Here is a 13,284-nt window from a genome sequence, read left to right as displayed (position 1 = left end):
CCCTAAGATTCTAACGTAATTGGGTAAAGCTTAATAGGTCTTAGCAACTGGAAGAGGCTTTAGTCACCTTAAGGCTTAGTCTGCTTTGGTTTTTATTAAGGTTATAACTTTTGGCTGTTGTAGACAAAAAGAAATTCAAGTGACTTCCAGTCACAGTTGCAAGTATGCTCTTGGAGAGTTGTTTTATTTTCTGTATTGTGAAGCAAGTAACCCAGTCAGATGAAATAATGATTGCAAAATGCCAGAAGAAATGATTTTAGTACTACTAATACCATTCATCTTGAATCTTCATTATCTTTGCTGGACTCAAGCTTGAGTAGACTATCATAGTGACTCAGAGGCGTTGAAGGCAAGTCAAGGTTCTGGTAATAAAGGTTAAGGTTTTGATGAATTTAATTTTTGTTGCTGATCTAAATTGTATGGAAATAATAAAAAAAAAGACAATTATAAACTGTATCTTACTTAAATTTAGAAAAAGATGTTTAATAAAGTAGAGATGAAATAAGTGAGGTATCCATACAGCATACTCCTGGTCCATAAGATTTGAAAAATGCTGCATTTAATTTGCCTGGAACAGATCCACAGGATTTTTTATTGATTTTTTTTTTTTCTTGAGGCTTGTTATCTTTGATGTTTTAAGTATGTTATGACATTAAATTATCAGACTTACTGAATTCAACACTTGGCCTTTATTATGATTTTCTATAAAGGTTTCTCTACAAGTCATTTTGCAATTAACTTTTCATGTAAAAGTAAGTGGCACAATAGATGTAACCTACTTTGCAATATTTCAAAAGAAAATCCTCTTTCTATTAAGCAGTGTTCAATAAATATTATTTGCTACTGCTTTTAATTGAATTTTAAAAAATCAAGTAGTACTCATTGGACAATAGGTAGGATTCTTTTTTCTCTCTTTAAAGTAATCTATTGCCTCTTAGGGGTTTCCTAATTATTGGGTTTTTTTTACTCCAAATTAACATTATAAATAGAAGACTTTATGCTGAGGTCTTTTTCTGCTTATTACATCACATGCCACCACAGCAATTTTTTAATTCCCTGAGCAGCTGTGCTTATGGGATATTCCTTTTTGGCTTAACTGTTTTGCTTATCTGTCCCAAAGCTGGTAGTACTTTTTGACTGATGTTTCTAGTGCATTGTCTGGTGTGCTGGCTTTTATTTTTGAACTTGTGTGCCTTTATCATTGTCTCAGAAGGTGTCTTATGACTTTCTGCCTCTCACTTTTTCCCACAGAATTACAATTTTTCACACCTTGCAACATGTTCTAGGTTGTCAACTTGTTCTAGGTGTACCTTGCAACTTGTCAAACTTGAATGTTGTTTTTTTAACTTCACCATTTTACTTTGTCTTTCCTTTCTTAAAAACTACTGTCAACTTGTTTTATCAGTGTTTAATGACCATCAGTTTGTTAGCTGGGGGTGGGGAGGAAGTGTGTTTTGAAATCTTGTCTCCCAAGTGTCTCTACTTCAGCATGCTTTGGTTCGTGTTGCAGAGCATTATTAGAGTGAGTGAATTTTAATCCTCCCGAATGAAAACTGGTTGGAAGAGAGGCTGCAGCACTGCATTAGACATGTGCCACTCACTAATGGACATCTAGTCTATGGCATCACGTGTTTTAGTTTAGGAAAGCATGCAGCAGCTGGTAGGCCCCCAGAGCCAACTTTTTTTTTTTACAAATTTATTTCCCTCTGGTTGCATAACTTGCTGATGCAGATATGGCCTGTGAACCTGGTTATATGAATGCTGAGCTGAAGCCACTGGGAGTTACTTAAAGTGAGTTTTTGTTCACAGTGAGTTCTTCACTAAGAAAGACATCTTGTCTTCTTTCTCATTTCTACCATCTGGATTTGGCCCCAGTATAGACAACTAGCACATTCAGCTTATAAAGTTTGTTTGAATTTTACATCTGCCTAGATCATATCAACAAAGCAATTTGTAGTTTATCACAGTAAAGTTATTTTGATTTGAATTCTTTACTCTCAAGCTGAAAACCCTTGAAATTGCCTTATGTCTAAGAATCCAGACATTTCTTTCCTTGAAACCATCCTAAAATTCAGTCCAAGTCCAGACTAATTCACTAAACAAGCAGCTATTTGCCCATGTGTTACTAAGTAGAAGTAGCATGTTCTGTTGTGGATGGAGGGATTAGGTCAACTAAAAACTCTTCTTGCTCCAGGGGGTCAATCAGCTATAACCTAGTGTTGGTGATGATCAACAAAAACAGGGATGGATGTTCCAATATTTAACTTCCCTTAAGATTATAAAGGGTTTTTTTTCCAAGTGTTTAAGTTCCATGTCCTGTTTCTCAAAGTTATTAATACTTTATATTTCTTCAGAAGCATGGAGAACAATTTATTCTTTTCCTCTTAGAACAGTGGCTGGAAATCTGGTGTCAAGTGTCTAGATTAGTTGCCTTCTTTCTTGGTAATACATGATTTTTCTAAAGTCGTCATGGTGGAGCAGAAAATACTGCTTCTGACATTGGTAGGTCCTGGTCATATCTATGTACAAGCATGAAGCCAGTTCTTAGAGCAATATATTATAATTTTAACATGAGAATCTTACCTGAAATTCATATCTGTTGGTATATATCTGTTGCTACCTATCCAATCATATTGTAAATGATAGTATGAAACTCTCATTTGTTGAGCAGGAAAGGTTGTGGTTGTATGAGGCATGTTTTGCAGAGGAAAAAGACCTCTGATTTAAGTAAATGAGTATTTTTTTTTCTGTAATGATGGGTCTTCTGGCTGCAAGAGTAGAAAACCTGGAAGCTTTAGCTCTTCTGTGCTCTTTGTTGCAAGAAAAATCTGTGTTTATATAGGTAAAGTTATTATTAGGTATATTACGCATTTTTATTGATGTGTAATATACTGCTACAGGCGTTACTGTACAGATATTTTGGGGAGTTTCTAAAGTTTTTCATGACTTTGAATGAGTTTTCAGTTGTTTTGGTTTTCTTGGCATAACATGGTGTTGACAACTTCCAGAGCAAGATAGCACAATGTCTTTGTCTTTAATAACCTCTTGTTCTTATGTTTTAGATGCTGGCATCACCATCAACATCAGGTCAGCTGTCTCAGTTTGGGGCAAGTTTATACGGGCAACAAAGTAAGAATTCTTTTTATTAATAATATGTTTATTTTATGCTAAATATATTACAGTTTGACACAGTGGAACATGCAGATGGCTTTGTTTTCTGGTGATTATGTAAAAATGACAATATGTCTCCTTATGTACAATTATTTTAAGATACATTTTTGCTTTTCTTAGTATGCATTTTTGCAGTGTTTAGTGTGTAAAATGTCATATTATCACTTTATAACTGCTAAATATCCAAACACAATCATACTATAAAAATTTTCTGTGATTTAACAGACTCTCTGAAGGAAAACATAAAGAAAGAAAGCTGAGCCAAAATGAGCCTATTTCAGAAAACTATGTAAGGAATAGAAGGAAATTATACCTTAAATATAACTGGTACTTCATGCTCTATGTGAGCACAGTACATTTTGTGTACATGCTTGGCAGCTTGCATTTGGCAAAGAGCTGTGCCATTAAGATTATTGCTTTTTGCATCATTGTTTTTTTTCTTTCCTTGATGATGTCATGTGTCTTCCACTCATGTAATGCTGACTTAAGGACCACCTAACTTAGGGCCAGCATTGAGAATTGGGCCTCCTGGTAATGGAGAGGTGCACTCAGGCAGTGACTCAGAATATCTGAGATACACTTCCACAAGTAAAACTGGTTGTGAATGTCATCTCTCCTGTGTCACTGTATGCTTTTAAATGTTTTCTGCTGTCTTACTAAGTGCATCTAACTCAGATTCCAAGAAAAAGTGTCTTCAGAGTACTTTTAGAAAGTCTGGACTTTTTTATCTAGACAAACTAAAAGCTTTGTTTGCTAGATGCATGGCCTTCCCAACTTCTTTTGGCTTTCTTCAGATGGTTTGCAAAATACAGTGGCGTTTTGTGGTGGCTTTTTTTGTTTGTTTTTTGGTGGCATTGGTTTTTTACAAGTTTTTTTCTTTCCTATCTCAATGGTTGTTGAAGAGTGACCCTGTAATATAAACTGCCATTTTATTATGCTCCTGAGATTTAAATGAGCAGCTTCTAGCCAGTCTGAGAGTTGTGTTTGGCTCTTTTAGGTGCTGATTCTGACACTGTTGAACCTTTCATACTTTACTGTATATAGATACTGAAGTAGTTTATTCATTCTGTTTATCACAGTTATTTGTTGTTTATTTTTTAAGGTAATCTTTTTTTCATTCAGTTGGTTGCTGTGCCTAGGATGTAATCTCTCTAACATGTAGACATACATGCCTACAACCTTGAAAGTAAATATTATCAGATGTCAGTTTCTACCAGATCTTGAGAAAAAGGGGCAAGAAACTTTTGTTGAAGTCATAGTTATGATTAAAATAACTCTTTAGGAAAAGCAAAACTGATAGTGCCTATGCACTTTTAATGATTGGTCAGTCAATAAGCAAGATGTCATATTACAGCATTAATGTAACCTAAATTTGACCAGTAGGAAGGAAATTGGCCATTTCATTGGTCTGCCTTCAACACAGCCCATATAGATCTGATCTCAGTTAGAAAACTGGAAAAAGAAAGTGTAAGAAAAAAGGGTTTTGTGTTTTTATTATTTCTTACAGTGAGTATTTCAACTGCCCCTCCTTGCCAGCAATATGGTTCTACTTCCCTGTAACAGCCCTCATCAGTAAAAAAATCTAGTTTAAAGAAAGCAAATGAGAAGAAATAACCATCAGTCTAAAAGTGGCTTTGCTAAAACAAATGCTTGCACAAAATTAGGTTGAATATCCTAATTGTGTTTTTTGGTGTGCTGTATCTAGTTTGGAAGTGAATGTATTTTTTCTTTACAGTTTTATTTTTAAAATCCCATGTAATTGTTAATCAACATGAAATATTATTTATAATACATATTTATGCTCATTGAAATTATTCTGATGCAGCAAATTGCCAAAATATTTACAGTGAACACTTCTATGTAATCAACTTTTAATGAAATGTTAGGATGCTTGTTATAGCAAGTCACACTACCTCTTAATCTGAATGTATAGAGATAAATCTGAGTGTTACACACTTGAATTTTATTGCAAACTCCCTGGATTTGCAAATTGTAGGGTAGGACACAGACTGCAGTTCTTATAGTGTAAAAGCTGAATGACTGGGAGGTTTCTTCAGACGTTGTCCATGATAATAATTTGAGCATATGCTGTGTCTCTTCTTTGCTTTCTTAGTATTTAACCACGTTATACATTGGCATATTCAGCTCTTCTGCTGGGGTGTTCTACCATGGGAGAGTGCTGATACGTCAGAATTGTCTTTTGTTTGGTCTGTAAGATAAGGTTTTGAGTTCTGTCAGTCTGGCCCAGCAGCCTTATGCCAAAGCAATAGGAACTGTCACAGCCATTATTTTTTATATGCTAAGTTTGTTATTATTGCCATGTTTCACGGAATGACTTTTTCTTGTCTTTGAACATAATTCTGAAACTTCTTAAACGCGGAAAAGTGATGTGAGAATGATGAAAAACTTAATAAAGTTTTTTGACATTTTGAAACAGGGCAGTAACTGATTATTTTCTGCTGTTCTCAGTTGAAGTAATTTAATTTTTTTACCTCACTGAAATGCTTGCTTTATTCTGTCACACACAATTGTTTGTGTAGAAAATACTTTTGATCACATGGTTAAAACCATTCTGTATGTTTTTAAGTGCTAATAGAGGGCTGTTAAAATTCTGCTTGCTTTCTTTTCTGATAAGTCAAACTTGATCACAGACGCTGGAGTACTGTTGCCATAAAGAAGCAACTTGAACTGTAGAGAGAATTGGCCTTGAATGTTGCTTTTGTTGTCCTAAAAACAGTGTTATTGTTAATTAAAGATCCATCACTTTCTTTTTTTATCAGAGATTTGCTTAATTTTTAGCAAGATAAATCAGTGTTCTAAATACTGGTCAAATACATTCTTATTTATTCAAAAGTAATTAGCATATTTCTTGAGTGCAGTTATTGATTTTCCTAAAATGCTGCTTTCTTTTGGGATAAATTGTAGATTGTCATGTCCTTACTGAAAATCTCGAAATTCAGTCCTTCATGTACAGTGTATGTCTCAAAGGAACAAAATTTTCTAAATGACTTCAGAGAAATTCCTTAAAGAGCCTTTCCAGAGTTAAAGAGATATGAGGCTAAATTTGACAGTTGAGTTTCATCTATCCAAACAACGACTTAGTTTTTACACTGCAATTTCCTTCAGTCTTTTCACTTTTTTTTTGTACGTTGTCAGCATAAATTGTTTTCCATCTATACCTGATGGAGAAGACCTTGTTCCTGATTGCTCTGTATCTCCACCCCTCCAAATCTTTTTTCAATAGGTGCACTAGGCCTTCCAATGAGGGGAATGAGCAACAATACCCCTCAGTTAAATCGCAGCTTATCACAAGGCACTCAGTTACCGAGCCACGTAACGCCAACAACAGGGGTACCAACAATGTCACTTCACACGCCTCCATCTCCGAGCAGGTATTTATCAATAGCCGATATTTCTGCCATTGCGTCTTTCTGCAGAGCTCTTGTTAAATGTTCTGCATATTTTGCCTCATACTTTACAGTCTGATAAATTAAAAAAGAAAAAAAGTAGTTTCTATGGATCACTTCCTATGTTAGGGAAATAATACCATAAAAAAGTAAGGGTTTACTGTAAGACAGTATTTTATTTTTGTATGTAAAGGACAAATTGCTGGCATGTTCTGCTTCAGAATGCAAGAGGTAATTATTTGATTGTACAGTTAAAATTTTGCTATGATGTCATACACTGCATGAGAATATAAAGATAGTAGGTCTGAAGTGCTCTTTAGAAAAGAGCTGTAACACCTTTTCATATGTATAATACTTAAGTATTTTTCTAAACCTGATGAAGGACTTAATTAGCATGTAATGGATCATTTGGTATTTCTGAAGAAATCCAGAACTGCATTAATTATAGAGAGTAATCTAAACACAGTGTTTGGTCGCTAAGCACAAATTAAGTTGCAACAGCTTGGAGTCCATCCTGCATTAGTAATCTAAATGAGTAGCCAAATACTGTTGTACAGATTCATCTCTGTGGATGGTTTTCCTTTTTCAGGGGGATATTGCCTATGAATCCTAGGAATATGATGAACCACTCCCAGGTTGGTCAGGGCATTGGAATTCCCAGCAGGACAAACAGCATGAGCAGTTCAGGGTTAGGCAGCCCTAACAGAAGCTCTCCAAGCATAATATGTATGCCAAAGCAGCAACCCTCTCGACAACCTTTTACTGTGAACAGGTAAGGCTCTTTAATTAGACCATCCCTCTACAGCCATAGGCATGCTGTTCTGGAAGTGTAATTTTTATCCATTAGAATAAATCTTGAAACCTGTGTCATGTACTCATGTCTGGCAATAAACTTTGAAGCTCCTTGTAATATTCTTGTAAGGTCTTTGAGGCCTTTAAGCTAAGTTCTCTTGCTATTGAATTTCTGCTGCATCTGCTTTAAAGTATGTGATGTTTCTCATGTATTCCCAAGTTTATTTTTGAAACATAACTTGAATTTTCAGCATATGCATCTGCTTTAAAATTGTTCATCTAGGACTTTGGGATGAAGTAAGGCAAAATTTAAAAACATGGTAGTTATTCTGCAACGGAAGTAAACTGATTCAGACAGAGTAAGGGTCTGGTATTTAACTACTTTAAATTCTGAAATGATACAGAAAATAGTGGCTTGGCATTCATTTAAGGATTTAATGCTCATTTGGATGCCAAAAGTTTCTCAATAGCTTCTCTTTTTCTAACTCTGGGCAGGATACTAACATCACAAATCGTTAGGCTTTAACTGTGTTACAGTGCTGTGTTCATGCTTCATTCATATTGATAAACTTGTAGTAAGCACTGTCTTAGTTCTAATTATTTAATGTGTGTAGTCACAGCTTAGTATGACTGCCTGCTTTTGATACTCGGTTCCATTACTTGCTGATCTCTGTGCTCCCAGTTAAGTTCTTTTTCTTCCTTCAGGCTCTTCCTTAGAGGCATGACTATTAGATGGAGCATAAACAAGCTCATGGTGGTCAGGTGCCACCTTTAACCCAATCTAGTACTGTAGAAAATAGATAAAGGAAAGTGAAGATGAGCATCACAACTGTCTGGTACTTAATCAGATTGTTTAGTTTTGTCGTTTCACATTGATATAGGCATACAGGTACTGTTCTCAAGTACAGCAAATAGTGATCCCTTAATAGCTGTTTGTAGTCTTGGAGCATGAAAAGACTTTGTATCTTGCCTCTGATTACACAGAATTTTCATTTTCTATCCTGTCTAGTGGCAAGTAGAGCTGATTATTTTAAAACATAATATATTTTAAAGTATTTTTGAAATTTGAGATCACAACCAGATGAAATAGTAATGTACTTTAAAAATCTATGTGTAGAGGACAATAATACTGGATATTGATACATGTATACAAAGTACTTGTTTAAGTAGGGTAATTAATTACTCAGCTGTAGGGTAGATAATGAAATCCCTGTGTGTAGGAACTTTTGAATTAAAATGCTCATCTTTTACTGTTTGCATTTCTTACTTTCAATAAGCTAAATTTTACAAATTGAGAAGGAAATATCTCTGAAACAATGACTGGTTCTTATTCCACAGTTTATTAACCTGTGGAAGTATAGTAGTAGTACATATCCAATGGTAATTAAGGTGTTTAACAAAATTTTGAAATTACTCTTGGGGAAAAGAATTTATGGAATTTGCTTGTCAGGTGCATGAATTATGCAACTTTCAAGAAGTGTTTTCTGAATAGTTTAGGTTAGGTTTTTGAACATGAAGCATCTTTCAAATAAGAATTAAATGCTTCAGATTTGTAACTGTAAAAAGTTTGCATAGGTAAAATTTCCACTACGGAACCTTTTCATATTTTTTTTCATGGCAACTTCCAAAATATCAACTTCTATCCTGTTGCTGGGAGAAGTGGATGTTGTGATTTCCCACAGGGCAAACATTCAGAATTTCACTCAGCTGAGGGCCTACCTATGGGCTTCTTGACATCTCCGGCTCCCATGGGATGAAACTGATTATTTGTGAAGCTGTCTGTGCAACCACAGTGGTCCTCTATGATACTTAGATGTTTTCAAACCTTTTTGCTTGACTATATGAAGCTTAGCTCATGTCCTTGTATGACAGAGACCATCCCTCTGCTCACAGTAACACCATGTGTACAGGGTCATGATTGCACGCCATAACTTTTCAGCTTATAAATGAGTCATGACAAACTTGGTCATTTTCATGATCCAGCTTCCCACTTGCCAATGAATGGATTGCAGCCTGACTTTTAACTACTGCATTTGATGCTGCTTCATTTTTATGAATTTTACTCAATTATGAAATTATTGAGTAATGATCATGTTAGTCATAACTTGTTTGTTGAGAGATGTCTTAATACACAATGGCTATTAAAAAACTAAGCTATTTTGAAGTCATTCCAGTTGACCTGATTGAGCAATGCCTGATGCTGCTGCTCAGTGTTTCAGAAAATAATTAAAAACCAAGTTTAGGCTAATATGGGTTGCTTAGGCTTGAAATAGTTTCAATTTTTTTCTCCCCTTAATATCTTCCACTAGAAATACAAAGTATCTATATCCTTTTGTCTGACTTCCTGGATTTTTTTCACAGTATGTCTGGATTTGGGATGAACAGAAATCAGGCATTTGGAATGAATAACTCCTTATCAAGTAACATTTTTAATGGAACGGGTGAGTTTACTCTCTTTAATGTTGAGCTTAAACTACAGTAGAGATTTTTTTTTTTTAAATAAGTCTAATTAATAATACTTTGTTCTGTTGCAGTGCAACTTTCTAACAATTTTCAGATGTTCCGTAGAAATGCTGCTCCAAAAGCAGTGCTAGGTAACTGGTACTACTTTATAGCAGTGGATTTTGACACTTTTGAAGGCAAAGTGAAAGTAGTTCTGTAGTATATTTGCCGTACATCACGTGATTATACATAATCAGTTAGAAATGCAAAACAGTTGTTGAACTTGAAAAGGGTATTACAGAAGATGTATCCATATTCTATGAAAACATTAGGTATGTAAAAGCAGTGGGAAAGCTTTTTTTTTTTTAATCTCAAACTCCATTTGAACAGCTGGTTTATCATGTAATCCTTTCAGTCAGTTGTTTAAGTTGTGGTTTTTCTCTGGGAATTACTTCTTCACCTGAATTTAATGAACTAGAGAGGGGAAACTATCTTAGTCCGTAAATGATTTAGGTTCATGTGTGCTGTTGTTTCTGTATGTGGCTGTGTATATGAAGCAACCTGAGGTGCTGGTGATGTCACAAGAGTGGAATGGTTTGGGCATTCCCTAGGACATTGTGACATTTTTATAGAGCTGCAGCTCTGGCCTCACCTATGTAGCATTTCCGGCTGCAAATCAAAAAGTGTTCCCATGTAACTTGCACTGCATTGGCTTTTCCGCTGCTTCAGCTTTATCTTACCTTATCTCTAAGAACAGTAGAGCTCTTTGCTGCTGCTGCTAATATGGGTTAGTCTCTCAAATTTCTTCTTGATAATTCTTCAAATTTAAAACAAATTTACATATCTATTCTAGAACTGAAGTTTTGATGGTTTGTCTGTATTTTACATGTACAGACTTTAATTCAAGAGGAGTAGACTTTACTAAATGGTATTGACTATCTGTCACTTGAAGGCAAATTTCAAACATACTGATGCTCTTTAGGGTAGTCTTGTAACACAAAGGCTGTAGTCATTTGTAATAATTACAGAATGAGAAAAAATATCAACTTGAAAGAAAATATGTCCTACATTTATCTTGCTCACAATGAAGTCTTTGAAAAAATACATAAGGGAGTTAAAAATACCTGTTTTTATTATAGATGGAAGTGAAAATGTGACAGGACTGGACCTCTCAGATTTTCCAGCACTAGCAGACAGAAACAGAAGGGAAGGAAGTGGCAATCCAACTCCATTAATAAACCCTTTAGCTGGAAGAGCACCCTATGGTAAGACCATACTTTTGAAAACTCTTTGAATGAAATGAAATTCGCTTGATTCACCTGTTGCTGTTCATAAAACAATAGGCAGTCTTTTCAAAAATGCCACAGGTGAGCTGCTAAGACTTATTTTTAAAAATGAGTAATTGATACTTGTGATTGAAGAGTCCCTTTCATAGGTATTAGAATGTGTCTGTTTTAGTTTTACTGTCAATAGGGATTGTTGGGGATTTTGGTTTGTATGGTATGATTGCTCTGAGGCTGCTTACTCTAGATTTCTTAGGTAATAGGTTTTATTCAAATTACAAGAGCTGTTGATGTCCGAGTAGGAAATTGCAAGAATAGTGTTTTATTAGTAGAGGTGTTACTGTGTAAAAGGTCATAAGCTGTAAACATACTGTAAACTTTTGCTGTTTATTTCATAATATTTGCTGTTGTACTGTTCAGTTGTGACCCTTATGATGAACATCTGATTTCAAAAAATAACCTGTAAGCATCAATTATTATCACTCAGATTCCAAGTATGTGTCATACAATTCTTGCTGTACAGGTTAAAAAATAATAAAAGGAAAAACCTTTAGGTGGATACAAATCTTACTATTTGGGTCTTGAAAAAAATCAGGTAAGCTTAGTGTGAGGCACAAAACTTTCTTTTTGTTACTGCTTTAGTAGATTTTGTTACGCATGTTGCATCAGCTCCTGTGAAAAGTTGCTTTTATAACCATAAGTTACTTTTGTGACACCTGTCAAATTTTGAACCAAAAATAACCTAGTGTTTTCTAGCTATAAAACACTAGTGTTTTTCAGAGATAGCTCCAACTTTAATTGGACGAAAGAGATACCACGTTATCAAGAGAAAGTAGCCTCATGGATTTGGCATAACCAGGGTCCTCTGCATAAGATAGCTGTGGGAAAGAGTTAAACAAGTTAAACCGAATTGTTAAACACTGGAAAAAAGTGACTTCCCCAGATAAAGACACTCAAAACCAAGCATGAGTGGAGACTTAATACAGCTTGAGGCTTATGTAAGATTTTGTTCAACACAGAATGGCTTGGGTTGGAAGGAACCCTAAAGACAATCTAGTTCCAGCTCTGGAAAAAGAAGACAGTATGTGAAAAACTGATAGAAGATAGGCGGGAGATCCACACAGATGTACTTCCAGCACGGAGCTTGAATTCAGTATTAAACAGCACTGCAGCATAAAATATCTGTAATTGTTCTTTTGCTTACACCATTTCCCCATTTTGTTGCTAGCATAGCTGTTTGCATGACTGCATGATAAACCAGGAAATAAAAGTTCTCTAAAGAGCTACTCTGAGCATCTGTTCAGTGCAGCAAATGTGTATGGAGGTAGAAACACTCAAAAAATGAAAATGTGAAATACGTGGATGTTACTTTCCAGCACAAAATGTGGAGAACACTTTTGGTTGTGGACAAGAAAAGAGCAAGTTCGAAACAGCAGAGACCTACTTTCCTCATACTTAATTATTCAGGAAAATTGTACTTCAAATAACCTTTAGATGGAATGAAAATATCCATTAAAGTTAATTCATTATCAATTTTATTCATCCAGTGGAAGAAATAACTCTGGATGAACAGCAGAAACAAGATTAACTCAATGTTGGTTTTTTCCTTAAATAAAGAAACTTTTTGATCTCTAATTCCAGAACACTGAAGAAAGTCATGTATTGTCATTTAGTGAAACATTTTAGTCCTATCCATCTACTAAGAATCTTCAACCTAGACTTCCTTCTGACTTCTGTTATTCTAGTGCAGTGTTCTTTGCAACCAAATAAATGTATTATGTCTCAGCAAAGTCTAGTCACCCTTGGGTGCGTGTGTGGTGGCTTGTTTGGTTTGGTTTGAACTAGCATTAAAAAAAAAAGTTCCTGTTCAGTTGTCAGAATCCATGTTCCAATGTGACTGGGCTTCTTTTTTTTAAGTCAGGATCAGAGCACTGAGAGTTGCAGGCTAAATGTTTTCAGTTTTCTTACTGAAAGTAGAAGTCACTTTTATGTCATAGGCAAGTATTTAATTGTTAACATATTCTGCTGCAAGTTAGCTGGTTGTCCTTTGAGAATACGTGCTTCTGAAGAGATTATGTAAAAAAATTCTTCATGCACTTAGGGGATGGAGAAAAAAAAGTATTATACTTCTAAAAGCAGTACATCCTTCATCAGTGGATTTACCTAAATACAGCTTTAACAATGCCTGT

At 35.1% G+C, this 13,284-nt stretch overlaps 1 protein-coding gene across 5 annotated transcripts in view; it reads left to right on the top strand.

The window, feature by feature from the left end:
- Positions 1 to 13,284, top strand: part of CNOT2 (CCR4-NOT transcription complex subunit 2) — an 84,987-nt gene that overhangs the window by 58,463 nt on the left and 13,240 nt on the right. For all 5 annotated transcript variants that reach the window (XM_053944364.1, XM_053944363.1, XM_053944365.1 and 2 more), the window contains 5 exons: positions 3,063 to 3,129; positions 6,416 to 6,563; positions 7,168 to 7,350; positions 9,732 to 9,811; positions 10,952 to 11,077. In XM_053944364.1, coding sequence (XP_053800339.1) covers positions 3,063 to 3,129; positions 6,416 to 6,563; positions 7,168 to 7,350; positions 9,732 to 9,811; positions 10,952 to 11,077 — 604 coding nt within the window. The remainder of the gene's footprint in view (positions 1 to 3,062; positions 3,130 to 6,415; positions 6,564 to 7,167; positions 7,351 to 9,731; positions 9,812 to 10,951; positions 11,078 to 13,284) is intronic.

The sequence above is a fragment of the Vidua chalybeata genome, chromosome 5 (genome assembly GCF_026979565.1).
Source record: "Vidua chalybeata isolate OUT-0048 chromosome 5, bVidCha1 merged haplotype, whole genome shotgun sequence".
Taxonomy (NCBI): domain Eukaryota; kingdom Metazoa; phylum Chordata; class Aves; order Passeriformes; family Viduidae; genus Vidua; species Vidua chalybeata.
This window is presented reverse-complemented; position numbering and strand designations above follow the sequence as displayed.